Consider the following 17,102-nt stretch of genomic DNA (forward strand, 5'->3'; position numbering starts at 1 on the left):
ACCATCAGCTGCTGGGCTGTGGCCGCCAGGGTGCCCCCAGCTGTCCCCCTGTGGGTGGCCTCATCCTGCTGGTCCCTGGCCTGGGCAATGGCCACAGCGGTGGCCGTGTCCTCGCAGGTGTCATCGAGCCTGACGGCCTCCTGAACCAGCCATTCCCAGCTCTCCGTGAGCACTGCCATCAGCTCTCACCAGGCCTTGGCTGCAGCTCTCACATCGGCCCAGGTGGCCCCCGGGGTGGCCCTGAGGGTGGCCAGGGCCTGGCCCAGGGAGGTGCACAAGGGTGGCCCAGAGAGGTGACATTGCTGTGGTTCAGGGTCTCAGGGAGGCTCCAGGTGAAGCTCACCAGGGCGAGGGCAGGAACTTTGGGGACACTCACTGCCACACCCTCTGGTGTGGTCCGGTCACAGTGGATGCCACCTCACCCAGGGTGGCCACCGCAGTGATCTGCTGCTCCAGCAGGGACAGCAATAGCTGGGGAGGGGACAGGGGAGATGTCAGGGACCTGGTAACACTTGTGGCCTCCTGCGGTGGCCCCTGTGCCCCTCCGGGGTCCCCTTTGCCCCTCCCTGGAGGGCTCTGCTGTCTCCTCTGTCCCTTTGTCACCCCTTCATCTCCTCTGCCACCCCCTGTCACCTCCCATTGTCCCTCCTCCCCCAGCCACCCTCGGTTCTCTCCACCCCTCTGTCACCTCCCCCCTTCCTGCCACGCCCTCCTGTCCCCTCTGTCACCCCCATGTCCCCTTATGCCAGGATTGTCACACCTCGCAGGGCTCCATGGCTGTTGTGGAGACCTTGGGGACACTGACGATACTCTGGGGACACTCCAGGTGACAAACACGCCCAGGTGACAGTTGGGGACACGCAGGAAGGTGGCACGGCCAGATGCAGGAAGCAGGAAGAAGTGACGTCACTGTCCCCCCTGCCCCCCTAGCTGTGGGGCCAGAGCGGGGTCCCCAGTGTCCCCCTGATGTCCCCAACGGGACCCCGATGTCCCCTGAGTGTTCCCACATGGCCCTGGTGTTGCCCTGATGTCCCCCACAAAGCACAAGTGTCCCCCAATGTCCAGCTGGGGACACCAGGGACACACCTGGGTCCTCTTGGGGACCTTGGGGACATCCCCGTGTCCTTCTCTTGGGGACACTGGGGCCAGCCTGACATCCCCTGTCCTGTTTTGGGTCACCACGGTGTCTCTGATGTCCCCACAGTGTCCCCAACAGGACCCTGTTGTGTCCCCAGTGTCCACAACAGGACATCAGGGGACACTTGGACCTTGTTGGGGACCCTGAGGGGACATTGGGGTCCCATTGCGCACATCAGGGAGACATTGGGGACCCTGCCCTGGCCCCACAGGAAGGGGAGCAGTGACGTCACCTCTTCCTGCTTCTTCCATCCGGCCGTGCCATTTTCCTGCTTGTCCCCAACTGTCACCGGGTCGTGTTTGTCACCCAGAGTGTCCCCACAGTGTTCCCAAGGCATCCCGGAGTGTCCCTGGAGTGTCCCCAGCGACCATGGAGCCCCTCGAGGTGTGACAGTCCTGGAGTGGTGGTGGGGGAGGGACAGAGGGGGTGACAGAGGGGACACGGGGGATAGTGATAGGGGGCAGTGGGGGATGGAGGGGACACGGGGTGGGGCAGGAGGGGACAGGGGGTCACAAAGGGACAGGAGGGCATAGTAGGAATTGGGGAGGGAGGCAGAGGGGTGGACGGGGGGACAACAGGAGGTGGGGGGAGTGGCCCAGGGAATGAGGGTGTCACAAAGGGACAGGGGGGAAAAGCAGAGTCCTCCAGGGAGGGGACAAAGGGGACCCCTAGGGGGCAGGGGAGCACACCAGGAGGCCACAAATGCCACCAGGTCCCTGACACCTCCCCTGTCCCCTGCCCAGCTGTCCCCGGCCCTGCTGCAGCCGCAGGTCACCGTGGTGGCCATCCTGGGCGAGCTGCTGGCCACCGCGCCCAGTCGGGATGAGGAGATGCTGCTGTCCATGTCGGCAAGGTGCCTGTACTGGGACCTGGTGGACTTCACCAGGGAGCTCCGGGAAAACCTGTCCAGCACTGGTGGCATCTGGTGGTGCAGCCTTGTCATCTACTCTGGTAACTGTTCTTACACCTCCCTGAGCCGGGCCCTGGCTGTCTACAAGAGCACCCCACGGCCCCCCTGGGACAATGTGACATCGGTGGTCGGCAATTGGAAGTGGTCGGTGTCTGGGCTTCTGGACAGGTGGGCCCAGCTGGCCAGGAAAGCCACCCAACTCCGCAACACCTGCAGGGAGGTGGCCACCAAGGCAGACGACATGGTGGCCACCACCTGGGCCAGGGAGCTGCAGGGCAAGGCTGCCCGTGATGGGACAGCTCAGGAAAGCATGGTGGAGCTGGGTCAGGCTCTGGGCAGGGAGGAGGGGGCAGAGGTGGTGGCCCGGGTGAGGAGAGATGCCAGGGTAGCTGCCAACTGGGCAACCATGGCCACCACGGTGACACAGAGGGCGGAGGCGGCCCTGGGGCTGCTGGAGCGCTTGGTGGCCGCGTGTGACAAAGCCACTGCCTTCCCCCGGGAGCTGCAGCGCCTGCTCAGGGACATTGAGGCCTCTGTGAAGGGGACAAATGAGGCATCCCCCAATGTCCCTGAGGACTTGGTGGCCAAGGTGGCCGTGGCCGAGCAGCTGTGGGAGGCCAACGCCTGCCTGGCCAAGGATCACCTTCTGGGGACAGTTGAGGACATCATCCAGTTTTATATCAATGATGATCCCGCCAGCCCCAGTGCCTGTGGGGTGGCCGAGAGGTGCCAAAGAGTCATCGAGGACATCCCAAGGCTCATTCAAACCCCAGAGAGACGCCAGAGCATCCCCAAGGTGTCCCCAGTGAGCATGGAGCTCCAAGAGGTGCGACAGGGAGGGGGGTGGAGGGAGAGGGAGACAGAGGGCACACTGTGGGGGAGGGCCCATGGGGTGGGGAGGGGGAAATGCGGAATGGGGGGGACACAAGGGGTGGCAGGAGGGGATAAGGGATCACAAATGGGACAGGAGGGAGTGACAGGAAGTGGAGACATGACCAAGGGGGGGAGCGGACACGGGGGCTGGTGGCAGGGTTCAGAAGGGACAACAGTAGGGGCAGGGGGCTGGAGGAGCCACGAGCAGAGGGGCAGGGGGTGGCAGAAGGAGTAAGAGTGTGACAAAGGGACTGAGGGGACAAAGGAGACCACCTGGGGGCATGGGGGCACGGCAGGAGGCCATAAGTGCCACCAGGTCCCTGACACCTCCCCTGTCCCCTCCACAGCTGTCCCCAGCCCTGCTGCAGCCACAGGTCGCTGTGGTGGCCATCGTGGGCGAGCTGCTGGCCACCCTGCCCAGGCGGGCTGAGATGATGCTGCTGCCTGTGTCCCCATTGCGCCTGTACTCAGAACTGGAGAAATTCACCAGGGAGCTCCGGTCCACCCTGTACAGCATTGATGACACCTGGTGGCACCGCAATGTCACCACCAATGAGGATGACCCTCCCACCTCCCTAAGCCAGGCCCTGGCCACCTACCAGAGTGCCCCATGGACCACCGAGAACCCTGTGGCAATGGCAGCCGACGAGTGGCAGTCAATGGCGATTCGCCTTGAGGTCAGTTGGGAGTGTCTGGCCAGGAGGGCCACCTGGCTCCGCAACACCTGCAGAGAGGTGGTCACTGAGGCAGCCAATATGGTGCCCACGGCCACCACCCGGGCCAGGGAGCTGCAGCACAAGGCTGCCTGTGATGGGACAGCTCAGGAAAACGTGGTGGAGCTGGGTCAGGCCCTGGGCAGAGAGGAGGGGGCGGAGGTGGTGGCCGGGTTTGAAGCCCCGGTGAGGAGAGATGCCAGGGTGGCTGTCAGCTGGGCAGCCAGGGACAGCATGGTGAGACAGCGGGTGGAGGTGACCCTGGGGCTGCTGGAGCGCTTGGCGGCCGCGTGTGATGCAGCCACTGCCTTCCCCCGGGAGCTGCAGCACCTGCTCGAGGGCATCAGAGCGGCCATGGAGGAGACAAATGAGGCGTCCCCCGACATCCCTGAGGACTTGGTGGCCAAGGTGGCTATGGCCAAGCGGATGTGGGAGGCCAACGCCCGCCTGGTCAAGGATCACCTGGTGGGGACAGTTCCAGACACCATCAAGTTCTTGTTCAATGGTGGCCCCACCAGCCCCAGTGCCTGTGAGGTGGCCGAGCGGTGCCAAAGAGCCACTGAGGACATCCCAAGGCTCCTTCAACCCCTGGAGAGTCCCCAGAGCATCCCCAAGGTGTCACCAGTGATCATGGAGCTCCAAGAGGTGTGATGGGTGGGGGGGAGGGGGACAAGGGGACACTGGTGGGGGGGTGGAGTATGGGGGCCAGATGAGGGGGCAGTGGGGGATGGGAGGTCACGGGGCGGGATGGGATTGGTGGGAGGGGACAGAGGTTCGCAAAAGTGTCGGAAGGGGGGAGGTGAGAAATGGACGGGGGGCAGTGGGGTATGGGGGGACACTGGGGGGAGGGGGCACAGGGGCTAGCAGGAGTGGCAGAGTGGACAGCAAAAGGGCAGGGGGTGGGAATAGCAGCGAGGTGGGGAGCAGGGGGTAGCAGAGCAAAGAAAACACTGGCAAAGGGACAAGAAGGGACAAAGGAGATCCCTCAGGGGCAAGGGTCCACCCCAGAAGGCCGTTAGTGCCACCAGGTCTCTGACACTTCCCCTGTCCCCTCCCCAGCTGTCCCCGGCCCTGCTGCAGCCACAGGTCACTGTGGTGGCCATCCTGGGCGAGCTGCTGGCCACCCTGCCCAGTCGGGACAAGGTGATTTTGCTCGGGTCTGCAGTGAGCCTCTACAGGGACCTGGAGGAATTCACCAGGAGGATCCGGGTCACCATGTACTTCACTGATGACACCTGGTTCTGCCACAATGTCACCTCCTATGATGATAACACTCCCACCTCCAATGATGATGCTCCCAACTCCCTGAGCCAGGCCCTGGCCGCCTACAAGAGCACCTCAGGGACCCGTCGGAATCACGTGATAATGGCAGCCAGCAAGTGGCAGGAATTGGTGGCCGCGCTCGTGGACAGGTGGGCCGAGCTGTCCAAAAATGCCACCAAGCTCCGCAACACCTGCAGGGATGTGGCCACCAAGGCAGACGACATGGCAACCATTATCCAGGCCAGGCGCCTGCAGGACAAGGCTGCCCATTATGGGTCAGCTCAGAAAAACGTGGTGGAGCTGGGTCTGGCCCTGGGCAGGCAGGAGGGGGCCAAGGTGGTGGCCGGGCATGAATCCTGGGTGAGGAGAGATGCCAGGGTGGCTGCCAGCTGGGCAACAACGGCCACCATGTTGAGACAGCGGCTGGAGGCGGCCCTGGGGCTGCTGGAGCGCTTGGTGGCCGCGTGTCACGAAGCCACTGCCTTCCCCCGGGAGCTGCAGTGGCGGCTCAGGGACATTGAGGCCTCTGTGAAGGGGACAAATGAGGCATCCCCTGCTGTCCCTGAGGACTTGGTGGCCAAGGTGGCCGAAGCCGAGCGGCTGTGGGAGGCCAGCCACCACCTGGCCAAGGATCACCTGCTGGGGACACTTCAAGACATCATCGACTTCTATTTTGATGGTGATCCCACCAGCCCCAGTGGGGTGGCCGAGCGGTGCCAAAGAGCCATTGAGGACATCCCAAGGCTCCTTCGACCCCTGGAGCGTCCCCAAGGTGTCCCCAAGGTGTCCCCAGTGAGCATGGAGCTCCAAGAGGTGCGATATAGGGGACAGGGGGACAGAGGGGACATTGGAGGGGAGGGAGCACGGGGATGGGGAGGGAGAATGGGCGATAGAGAGGACGTGGGGCTGGCAGGAGGGGACAGGAAGTCACAAAGGGGACAGGAGGGAGTGGCAGCAATGGGGGAGGTGACAGACAGGTGGAGGGGAAAGGGGGGCGCCGTGGCAGTGGGGGATGAGGGGACAGTGGGAGAAAGGGACACATGTGGTGGCAGAGGGGACAGCAGGGTGTGGCAGGGGTTATGAGTGTGGTGGCAGTGGGTGGCAGCGGGGACAAGACGCTGACAAAGGGCTGGAGGAGAAAAAAGGGACCCCTCGGTGGCAGGGGGCCACCCCAGGAGGCCACAAACGCCACCAGGTCCCTGACACCTCCCCTGCCCCTCTGCAGCTGTCCCCGGCCCTGCTGCAGCCACAGGTCACTGTGGTGGCCACCCTGGGCATGCTGCTGGCCACCCTGCCCAGGCGGGACGAGATGAAGGTCATGTCCGCATTGCACCTGTACTGGGACCTGGTGGACTTCACCAAGGAGCTCTGGGTCACCCTGTACCGCATTGATGACACATGGTGGCACCACTATGTCACCTCCCATGATGATGATCCTGTCACCTCGTTGAGCCAGGCCCTGGCTGCCAATGAGAGCAACCCATGGACCCCCCGAAACCATGTGACAATGGCAGCCAGCAAGTGGCAGCGGTCAGTGACTGTTCTTCTGGAGGGCTGGGCCCGACTGGCCAGGAAAGCCACGAAGCTCCACAACACCCGCAGGAGGGTGGCCACTGAGGCAGAAAGCATGGTGGCCACTGCCACTGACTGGGCACGGCTCCCGCAGACTGTCGCTCACCTTGATGGGACAGCTCAGGAAAACATAGAGGAGCTGCATCTGCCTCTGTTCAGGGAGGAGTGGGCCAAGGTGGTGGCCGGGCATGAAGATCGGGTGAGGAGAGATGCCAGGGTGGCTGCCAGCCGGGTAACCACGGCCACCATGGAGAGACAGCGGCTGGAGGCGGCCCTGGGGCTGCTGGAGCGCTTGGTGGCCGCGTGTCACGAAGCCACCGCCTTCCCCCGGGAGCTGCAGCACAGGGCTGGGGACATCGTGGCCACCCTGAAGGGGACAAATGAGGCATCCCCCAATGTCCCTGAGGACTTGGTGGCCAAGGTGGCCGTGGCCGAGCGGCTGTGGGAGGCCAACGCCCGCCTGGCCAAGGATCACCTGCTGGGGACACTTCAAGACACCATCAAGTTCTTGTTCACTGGTGGTCCCACCAGCCCCAGGGGTGTGGTCGAGCGGTGTCAAAGAGCCATCGAGGACATCCCAAGGCTCCTTCAACACTTGGAGCGTCCCCAAAGTGTCCCCAAGTTGTTCCCAGTGAGCATGGAGCTCCAAGAGTTGCGACAGGGTGGGGTGGGGTGGGGCGGAGGGACAGCCGAAGGGACTCTGGGGGGGAGGGTGCAATGGGGCATGGGGGGGACATGGGGCGTGGCAGGAGGGGACAGCAGTGGGGCAAGGGGGTGGCAGAGGGGACAGCAGAGGGGGCAGGGGGCTGGAGGAGCTACGAGGGGAGGGGCAGGGGATGGCAGAGGGAACAAGAGGCTGACACAAGGATGGAGGGGACAAAGGGGATCTCTCAGGGGCAGAGGGCCACCCCAGAAGGCCATAAATGCCACCATGTCCCTCTTACCTCCCCTGTCCCCTCCCCAGCTGTTCCTGGCCCTGCTGCAGCCACCGGTCTCAGTGGTGGCCATCCTGGGCGAGCTGCTGGCCACCCTGCCCAGGCAGAATGAGTTGATTCTGCTCAAGTCCTCAGGGCAGCTGTACTTGGACCTGGACAAATTCACCATGGACCTCAGGGAGACTATAGAGTGCATTTGTCATATCTGGTGGCGTGGCGATATCACCTTCGATGATGATTTCTCTCCAACCTCCCTGAGCCGGGCCCTGGTTGTCTACAAGAGCACCCCATGGACCATATGGTTCCATGTGGCGATGGTGGCCAGCAACTGGCAGGGGATGGTGGCTGACCTTGTGAAGAGCTGGGTGCAGCTGGCCGGGAAGGCCACCCAACTCCGCAACACCTGCAGGAGGGTGGTCAATGAGGCAGCCACCAAGGTGGCCATCCCAACGGCCCGGGCCAGGGAGCTGCAGGACAAGGCTGCCCATGATGAGACAGCTCAGGAAAACATGGTGGAGCTGGGTCAGGCACAAGGTGGGGAGGAGGGGGCCAAGGGTGCACATGAAACCCGGGTGAAGAGAGACGCCAGGGTGGCTGCCAGCTGGGCAGCCAAGTACACCATGGTGAGACAGCGGGTGGACGTGGCCCTGGGGCTGCTGGAGGGCTTGGTGGCCGCGTGTGACGAAGCCACCGCCTTCCCCCGGGAGCTGCAGTGGCGGCTCGAGGACATCCAGGCCGCCATGAAGGGGACAAATGAGGCATCCCCCGATGTCCCCGAGGACTTGGTGGCCAAGGTGGCCATAGTCGAGGGGCTGTGGGAGGCCAACGCCCGCCTGGCCAAGGATCACCTGCTGGGAGCAGTTGATGACATCATCAAGTTCTATTTTGATGGTGCTCCCGCCAGCCCCAGTGCCTGTGGGGTGGCCAAGCGGTGCCAAAGAGCCATCGAGGACATCCCAAGGCTCCTTCGACCCCCGGAGCGTCCTCAGAGAATCCCCAAGGTGTCCCCAGTGAGCATGGAGCCCCAAGAGGTGCGACATGGTGTGTGGGGGGGGGGAAGAGGGGGACACAGGCGGATCGGGACACGCAGGGTGGCAGAAGGGACAGTGGGTGGTGGCAGGGTCTATGAATATAATGGCAGGGGGTGGCAGAGGGGACAGCAGAGGGGCAGGGGCTGGGAGAGGCTATGAGGGTAGGGGCTGGCAGAGGGAACAAGAGGCTGACAAAGGGATGGAGGGGACAAAGGGGATCCCTCAGGTGCAGGGGTCCACCCCAGAAGGCCGTAAGTGCCACCAAGTCTCTGACACTTCCCCTGTCCCCTCCACAGCTGTCTCCGGACCTGCTGCAGCCACAGGTCACCGTGGTGGCCATCGTGGGCGAGCTGCTGGCCACCCTGCCCAGGCGGGACAAGGTGATTTTGCTCGAGACCTCAGGGTGCCTGTACTGGGACCTGGTGGCTTTCACCGAGAAGCTCCGAGTAACCCTGTATTGCATTGATGACACCTGGTGGACTGGCATTGTCACCTCCGATGAAGATGACCCTCCCACCTCCCTGAGCCAGGCCCTGGATGCCTACGAGAGCACCAAATGGACCACCTGGGACCGTGTGACGTCGGTGGCCAGCAAGTGGCAGGGGTTGGTGGCTGTAGTTGAGGAGAGCTGGGCCCGGCTGGCCAGGGCAGCCACCAAGCTCCACAACACCTGCAGGGAGGTGGTCACTGAGGCGGTAGAGATGGCAGCCACGGCCACCACCCAGGCCACGGAGCTGCAGGACAAAGCTGCCTGTGATGGGACAGCTCAGGAAAACATGGTGGGGCTGGGTCAGGCACTTGGTGGGGAGGAGGTGGCCGAGGTTGTGGCCGGGCATGAAGCCCGGGTGAGGAGAGAGCCCAGGGTGGCTGCCAGCGAGGCAACAAGGGCCACCATGGTGAGACAGCAGCTGGAGGAGGCCCTGGGGCTGCTGGAGCGCTTGGTGGCCGCGTGTGACGAAACCACCGCCTTCCCCCGGGAGCTGCAGCGCCTGCTCAGGGACATCAAGGCCTCTGTGAAGGAGACATATTTTGAAACCCCTGCTGTCCCTGAGGACTTGGTGGCCAAGGTGGCCGTGGCCGAGCGGCTGTGGGAGGCCAATGCCCGCCTGGTCAAGGATCACCTGCTAGGGGCAGTTCCAGACACCATCAAGTTCTATTTCACTGGTGGTCCTGGCAGCCCCAGTGCCTATGGGGTGGCCGAGCGGTGCCAAAGAGCCATCGAGGACATCCCAAGGCTCCTTCAATCCCCGGATTGTCTCCAGAGTGTCCGCAAGGCATCCTCAGTGAGCATGGAGCTCCAAGAGGTGCGACCGGGTAGGGGGAGAGGGGGACAGAGGGGACACTGGTGGGGGAGGAGGCATGGCGGGGGAAGGGGCAACGGGGAGTGAGGGGACAGGGGGGCTCGTCAGGGGTGGCAGTGGGGACAAGAGACTGACAGTGTGACGGAGGGGAAAAAATGACCCTTCAAGGGCACAAGGGCCACTGCAGGAGGCCATAAGTGCCACCAGGTCCCTGACACCGTCCCTGTCTCCTCCCCAGGTGTCCCCTCCTCAGTTGCAGGCGCTGGTGGCTGTGGTGGCCACCCTGGGCGAGGTGGTGGCCACTGTGGCTGGGCCACAAAGGGGCAAGTTCCTGCACCCATCTCCAGACTCCCTGCATGAGGACCTGAAGAACTTCACCCAGAACCTCTGTAAGATTCTGTACCATGGTGATGTCACCTCCCTGGGCCACCGTGGTGTTACCTCCCTGGGCCGGGCCCTGGCCGCCCTCAGGGCAACCCCTGACACAACCTGGGCTGATGTCAGAGCCGAGGCCAGCGCCTGGTGGGAGTCAGTGGCCAAGCTTGTGGACAACTGTGACCAGCTGGCCAGGGAGGCCACCAAGCTCCGTGACGCCTGTGGGAAGGTGGTCATGGACCAGCACCTGATGGTGGCCCTGGACACGAAGGAGGTGGCCTGGGAAATGGCCACGCATGATGCCCAGGTGGCAGCAGTCACCAACAAGGCCATGGGAAAGGCTGTGGTGGCCACCAGGAGGGGACATTGGACCGAGGTGGCCCTGGGACCACTGGAGCGCTTGGTGGCTGCGTGTGACAAAGTCACCTTGTTCAACTGGAACATGGAGTGCCGGCTCAGGGACATTGAGGCCGCCCTGAAGGGGACAAATGAGGTGTCCCCTGATGTCCTCCAGGACTTGGGGGCCAAGGTGACCAAGTTTGAGTGGTTGTGGGTGGCCAGCGCCCGCCTGGCCAAGGATCACCTGCTGGGGACACTTGGGGTCATTTACAACATCCTCTTGAGTCCCTGTGGTGACCATGGTGACCCCATTGGCCCCAGCAGCCACGCAGTGGCCAAGCAGTGCCAAAAAGCCATTGAGGACATCCCAAGGCTGCTGTGGGGACAGTGATACCACCACTGTGACCTCACTGGGGCAATGATGTCACTGGAGAGTCTTGTGGACACTCGAGTGCCACCAGCTCCTCATGTCACCAAGAGACCTTTGAATGCCCACCAGCCTGGGACAGAACGGGTGCCACCGGGCTGGTGGTACTGCCATCTCCCTGGTGCCACCTGTGCGCTGTCCCCAAGTCCCTGCATCCCCACAGAGGGGACACAGGGGTGGTGGGAGGGGACAGGGGGTCTCTAAGGGATAGAGGGGACAGCAGAGCCCTCAAGGGAGGGGACAAGGGGAACCCCGGGAGGTCACAAGTGCCACCAGGTCCCTGACACCTCCCCTGTCCTCTCCCCAGCTGTCCCCTCCACAGCTGGAGTTGGTGATGGACATGGTGGCTGTCGTGGGCAAGGTGGTGGCCACTGTGACCGAGCCATACAGGGGCAAGTGCCTGCACAAGGCCCCAAACTCCCTGCATGAGGACTTGAGGAGATTCACCGGGAGCCTCTGTAGGACGCTGAACATGCCTGTGCCACCGTGGTGTCCACTCCCTGGGCCGAGCCCTGGCCACCCTTGGGGCCACCCTGGGACCACCTGGGCTGATGTCAGAGCCGTGGCCAGTGTCTGGCGGGAGTCGGTGGCCAGGATCATGCACAGATGGACCCGGCTGCCCAGGGAGGCCACTGAGCTCCGTGCCACCTGCAGGGAGGTGGCCACTGCAGAAGCCACAGTTGCAGCCACCGCCCAGGACAGGAACTGGCAGGACACGGCCACCTGCTTGGGGACAGCTCAGGAAAACATGGTGGCCACTGAACAGGAGCTGCCACTGGCCCTTGACAGGGAGGAGGGGCCTCGGCAATGGCTGCGCTCGAGGCCCGGGTGGTGGCGGCCACCAACAAAGGGCTGGTGTCCACCGTGGCCATGGGAGAGGCTGTGGTGGCCAAGAGCCAGGCGATGGCGGCCACCAGGAGGTGAAGGTGGCCCTGGGGCTGCTGGAGTGCTTGGTGGCCGCGTGTGACAAAGCCACCGCCTTTCCCCAGGAGCTGCAGCGCCTGCTCAGGGACATCGTAAACACCACGGAGGGGACAGAGGAGGAGTCCCCCAATGTCCCCAAGGCCTTGCCAGCCAAGGTGGCCATGGCCAAGTGGCTTTGGGTGGCCAATGCACACCTGGCCAAGGATCACCTGCTGGGGACACATGATGACATCAACCACATCTTCAGTTCTGATGCCAACAGCTCCAGTATCCGTGTGGAGACCAAAAAGTGCCAAAAAGCCATTGAGGATATTGTGAATTTGCTGCAGGGATGGTGGTGTCACTGCTGTGACATCATGGGGGCAGTGACATCATGGGAGACGTTGCTGCTCTCACCTGTCCCCTCCCCGTGCAATATTTGAGACAAATTTGGGGAATTTTCTGGGAATTTTCATTGATACTGTTGCAAATCTTGATGGGAACTTGTGGGGTGACGTCACCAGGGACAGTGTAGGAACACTCTGAGGACACTCAGGAACACTCAGGGACAGGGGTGACTGAGTCCCCTCAGCAGCTTCCGGCTTTCCACTGTGCCTGCAGCAGAGCTGGGACATAAACGACAATTTAAAAATTGCCTTCTGCAGTTCTGCGTTGGCTTTTGCACTTTTGTATTGCCTTTTGCTCACTGTTATTATTCAACAGCAATTTGATATGGTGTTTGATACTGATATTGATTGTCAGTGATTCCTTGTAGCTGCTGGTTGGTGCAATAAAATCTATCAGTTCATGTGTGCACCGTAGAGCCTCTAAATAAATTAATTAATTGAATATTTTATTAACTAATATTCTCTATATAAATCAGAGCGGGCTGATCTGAACTCTGTGTCAGACACATTACCTGACCCCACTGAGAGACGAGTGGTCAATAAAGCCATCCCCACATTCCTTGAGGGGAGCACAGCCAGGGAGCTGCTTCACTGAGGTATATCCCCTTGGAAACCCTGGGTGGGATGCAAATACACCCGAGCAGTTGGCAAAATCAAAATTATATCAAATCCTCATGGTATGTGGGTTAAAACATGGGGTCTCTAAAGCTGTAAATTGGTGAAAGCTTTACCAAATGAGGCCAAATTATGATGAATCTCCCACCGATTTTTTTAAACAGGTTGAGAGAAACTGCAAACAAATATATGGATCTAGATCCTGAACCAGCTGATGGTAAAGCACAGCTGGTTTTGTTCTGTGTGGGTCTGGCTTCAAATAGTACAAGAAGAAAAGATAAAGGGAGTTCAAGAGAGAGATAAACTCCTGGAAGTTGCCTGGAAGATGTTTTGAGACAGGGGCCCAACTGAAAGAGTTAATCCCAACCTAGGAGGAAAGCAGCTCAGGAAAAGTCACCCAAGAAAGCTTCCACCAAGAGAAGGACCAGAGTGCATCCTGTAAGAAATGGGGGCATTGGAAAAAGGACTGTCCAGTGATGAAAGAAAAATCATCAGTCGCTATTGTAGCAGCAATCCTCAGTGGGGAATAACGAGCATTGACTCCATGATTGCAGCAGGCTGATCAATCGCTTTGTTATACCATACTTTACTACTAAGAAAAACCCATCACCCTTGCCAGACAGTCACAACACACACGTGGATCCAATTGGTCGATCAAGCCAAACAACCATTGCCAGTAGCCAATTGTTCCGGTTTGAACGCAAAACCAGGAAGAAACTCCCAGTCAGAAATACAATTTATTCGGAAAAGGGAAAAAGCCCCCAGATATATGTAATAGTACAAAATGAAACCACTGACAGAGTGTGAATACAACCTGACACCCTGCTTGTTAGGATGGTGGTAGCAGTCCAGATGAAATGGTCTTGCTGAAGTGGTGATCCCGAAGAAAAAATCTGGTAGCTCTTGTCCTCTGGAAACCAGTGGGTAAGGGCTGCCTGTTCTGTCCCAAAGCCCAGATTATATCCAGGTGGGGATGCTGAGCTCCTCCCCCTGGGCTGAGCATCTCACAATGGGATGATATCATTCTATGAGTTATGATTTGTTGGAACCCAGGACACTCCTCTGGCTGCCCTGGAGGACTCAAGACCCTGTCAGGGGGCTCAGAGACCTTGGCACGGAGTCAAAAACACCTGTGCCTTTGATTTTAGCCCATCGAAAAAGCTACCAACTTTGTATGAAGATGTACAAGCCACAAGAGTTTGAATAGAATGATATGAAATTGTCACAGGTTGAAAATGCAGAATTTTGGGGTTTTAGAATGGGCGTTCAAGAGGCAAGATGGAGGAATCCGGGCTTGTTCTGCCTTTCTTCTTCTGGTCCTCCATCTTCTGCTGTGATGGTCGCACTTTGGGATTGGTTTAGAGGCAGACTGTCTAACATAGGTGATAGGTATTGGAAAATTATTGTAAATAAAGTACATGTAGTTTTTAGTTTAAAAAGATAACACCGTCCTGAGGGTGGTCAGTGTGCCACGAACCAAGGTCTGCTAGACCTCAGCAGGTCAGAGAAAGAATGTCACAGATAAAGAAAAATAAACAACCTTGAAACCAGAGCTGAGGAATCCCGACTCCTTCTTTGATCGTGGGGCTGGGAAAAAAGAGACTTTCTAACAGCTCGGGGTCATCTTGACCACAGAGACTCTGACACTGGCTTCCCTGGGTTGACGTGGGCTTGTCTGCCCAGGCCACTGAACATCAGATGTCGAATCCCAGCCCGAGAAGAGACACACCATTGGAGAAAGATTCCTGAACAGACAACTTGACCTCTGCTGAGACAAGTCACTTCAAACTCGACCAGGAAAGGAGGAATCCTGGAAGGCGCCTGGGAGTTCCTCACGTGAGATCTGCTGGCCGGTGACCAGGAAAACCTCCAGATTGGTTTTGCAGATGATGCAGCTTTTGGTAAGAGGGGTCAAAATTAAGAACATGGTGGGAGCTTATTCCCAGGAGCAACTTAGCATCTTGTCTGCCCTACAGAGCATGATGGCCACATATCCTGTGGAAATTCCTGAGAAGGAACTCAAGGATCTTTTGCTATGGGTTCTCTGTCATTACCCACATTCAGAATCCCATTTGTTGTTTGGGCCAACAACACCTTTATCATTGTCCTGCTTCAGGGCAAATTTGGATGAAAACCCCCAAAGGGGTTCCTCTAGAAAAGCAGATTCAATGGCCCCTCCCCCCAACCAGTTCAGGAGAAAATACCTCCTTGGAGAAAAGTGGAAAAAAACCTGTTTATTAAACAATAGAACCCAAACAATATTAAACAATAAAACCTCTTGCTGATCCAAACTCAGAGAAGTCCCTTCCCTGGACTGCAGCTTGGCTCACTCAGTCTCTGATCAGTCCCTGCAGTGCTGGAAATGCCGCAACCCAGGCCCGGCCTTGTGGGCCACAGGTGTGAGCTGGCGCTGCTCTTCTGGTGTTCAGTCCAGAGCAGGTTTAAACAGGTTTAAAGAAAAGGGAAAAAACCCCACAGTGCAGGGAACTTCTTTACCTCGGCTAGCTAAAATTAACTAAAAGCAAAGGAGGGCTCCATCCCGCTGTCTGTCCATCCACAGACAGCACAGTGCAGGGGGAGGACTGTGGAGGAGTGACTGCAGTTTCTGAAAGCAAACTGTGCACATCTTCTCTTCCCCATTCACTCTTAGAACAAGACTTAAAGGTGCAAAAGTTATTGTTCAGTATAAACACAACAAGACAACTGGGGATAAAAGCATCATAGAGTCAACCCAGAACAGGTGGGATCCCTTGGACTATGTAGCCCCACCAGCTCTGCCTCCTAACTATCAAGCTACCCCCCCACTTCCAGCCTCCTGCTTCTCAAAACCTATCTTTATCCTCTCCACCGATCCCTGCTTCTCCTCTATCTCCTCAGGCAATCTCCAGGACATTTTTACCTCCTCCAACGACCCCACTCCCCCATATATATCCACCCCTTGATGCTTTTTCCCAGCTGCCTCCTACCCACACTGACTTGCAGCATGCTCAGCCTGTAAGTCAGAATACAACACCTTTCCCTGAGAAAATCCTCTGGATATATCTCCCAACCTAACAACTGAACCCTCCTCCCAAAATGATAACAAAGAATCAGTGAGCCAGTCAAATGACCTTTCAGATACTGGCCCTTACTGTAATACCAGATCAAGAAGTGGTGTAAGGGCAGAGGTAAATCAGGACAGGCTGTTTCCCCTGAGGGAAGCTCTGCTAGGTGGCAGAGGTAGGAGGGTTAACTCCAGCCCAAAAATATAAACACTTATTGGTCATAGCTGGCCATCTCACCCACTGAGTTGAAGCCTTCCACACGAGAAGAGAGACAGCCCAAACCGTGGCAAAAGTTCCCTTGGAATAAATTACTCCAAGATACGGACTCGTAAATATTATTGATTTGGAATATAGCCCCCACTTTACATCCAGAGTTCTGCAACAAATCACCAGGGCCCTGGGAATAAAGTGGGAGTTACACATCCCTTGGCACTCTCAGAGTTCTGGGAGGGTCGAGAGGGTGAATCAAACCTTAAAGAATATCTTAACCAAATTGGTCTTAGAAGCCAAATGGTACGGGGTCAAATGTTTACCACTAGCTCTACTAGGAATAAGAACAAGACCCAGAACAGATTTAGGGGTCTCTCCTTACAAAATGTTGTTTAGGCTGCCTTTCTTGCTTACCCCGTACAGTACTGGGGAACATCTAGGGGGGGATGACAATGCAGAAATGTATAGAAACATTAACAACAACCCTAGAAGAACTAAGGAAAAGGGGCTACCTCCCCCAAAATTCCCCACTGGACTGTAAAATACATTGAATTAACCGGGGAGACTGGGTATTGATTAAAACATGGAAAAACACTCCACTAACTGATAACTTGGAAGGATCCTTCCAGGTGCTGCTTACAACAAACACCTCAATAAGAACAAAGGAGCAAGGGTGGACTCATGCAAGTCGAGTGAGGGGTCCAGTGTGTGAAAAATGAGTATTTTACGATTGGCTTTTCACCTATATTAAAATGAGTGTTATATATGTTATGTTAGAAAGTGATGCTGTATTAATTTTTTTAAGTAGTGTGTTAAATATAGTTTTAGGTTATAACAGAATGTTAAGCTAGAAACAATGTATGTAGGATATTTTTTTAAAGAAAGGAATTAGGTATTCGCACTGACATAGCATCCACAGGACACCTAAATCTTTCAGAGAAAGAGAATTTATGGCTCCATTATCAGAAGAAACTAACTTCTTCCCACCTTGCTCAGCCCTGAAGACACCGTCAGGATTCAGAGGATGAAGCTGACACTGAGCAGAC

General features: G+C 58.2%; 2 protein-coding genes across 2 annotated transcripts; both read left to right on the forward strand.

Annotated features, from left to right (window-relative positions):
• The first annotated feature begins 1,393 nt into the window (after positions 1-1,393).
• LOC135286326 (uncharacterized) lies at positions 1,394-7,329 on the forward strand. Its single transcript, XM_064399440.1, has 6 exons — positions 1,394-1,522; positions 1,882-2,874; positions 3,269-4,279; positions 4,694-5,710; positions 6,123-7,136; positions 7,219-7,329. The coding sequence occupies exons 1-6, from the start codon at positions 1,508-1,510 to the stop codon at positions 7,327-7,329; spliced, it is 4,161 nt and encodes a 1,386-aa protein (XP_064255510.1). The 5' UTR covers positions 1,394-1,507.
• On the forward strand, positions 7,302-15,295 carry LOC135286358 (uncharacterized). Its single transcript, XM_064399486.1, has 3 exons — positions 7,302-8,435; positions 8,732-9,739; positions 9,975-15,295. The coding sequence occupies exons 1-3, from the start codon at positions 7,401-7,403 to the stop codon at positions 10,839-10,841; spliced, it is 2,910 nt and encodes a 969-aa protein (XP_064255556.1). The 5' UTR covers positions 7,302-7,400; the 3' UTR covers positions 10,842-15,295.
• Positions 15,296-17,102: the final 1,807 nt, after the last annotated feature.

Source organism: Passer domesticus, chromosome 26 (genome assembly GCF_036417665.1).
Source record: "Passer domesticus isolate bPasDom1 chromosome 26, bPasDom1.hap1, whole genome shotgun sequence".
Lineage (NCBI taxonomy): Eukaryota > Metazoa > Chordata > Aves > Passeriformes > Passeridae > Passer > Passer domesticus.

Excerpts from the sequence above, each read along its gene's own strand:
- LOC135286326 (XM_064399440.1), top strand. Across the intron at positions 2,875-3,268 it reads TGAGCATGGAGCTCCAAGAG|CTGTCCCCAGCCCTGCTGCA; the intron begins GTGCGACAGGGA and ends TCCCCTCCACAG. Across the intron at positions 5,711-6,122 it reads TGAGCATGGAGCTCCAAGAG|CTGTCCCCGGCCCTGCTGCA; the intron begins GTGCGATATAGG and ends GCCCCTCTGCAG.
- LOC135286358 (XM_064399486.1), top strand. The coding sequence starts at position 7,401 with ATGTCCCTCTTACCTCCCCTGTCCCCTCCCCAGCTGTTCCTGGCCCTG. Across the intron at positions 8,436-8,731 it reads TGAGCATGGAGCCCCAAGAG|CTGTCTCCGGACCTGCTGCA; the intron begins GTGCGACATGGT and ends TCCCCTCCACAG. Across the intron at positions 9,740-9,974 it reads TGAGCATGGAGCTCCAAGAG|GTGTCCCCTCCTCAGTTGCA; the intron begins GTGCGACCGGGT and ends TCTCCTCCCCAG.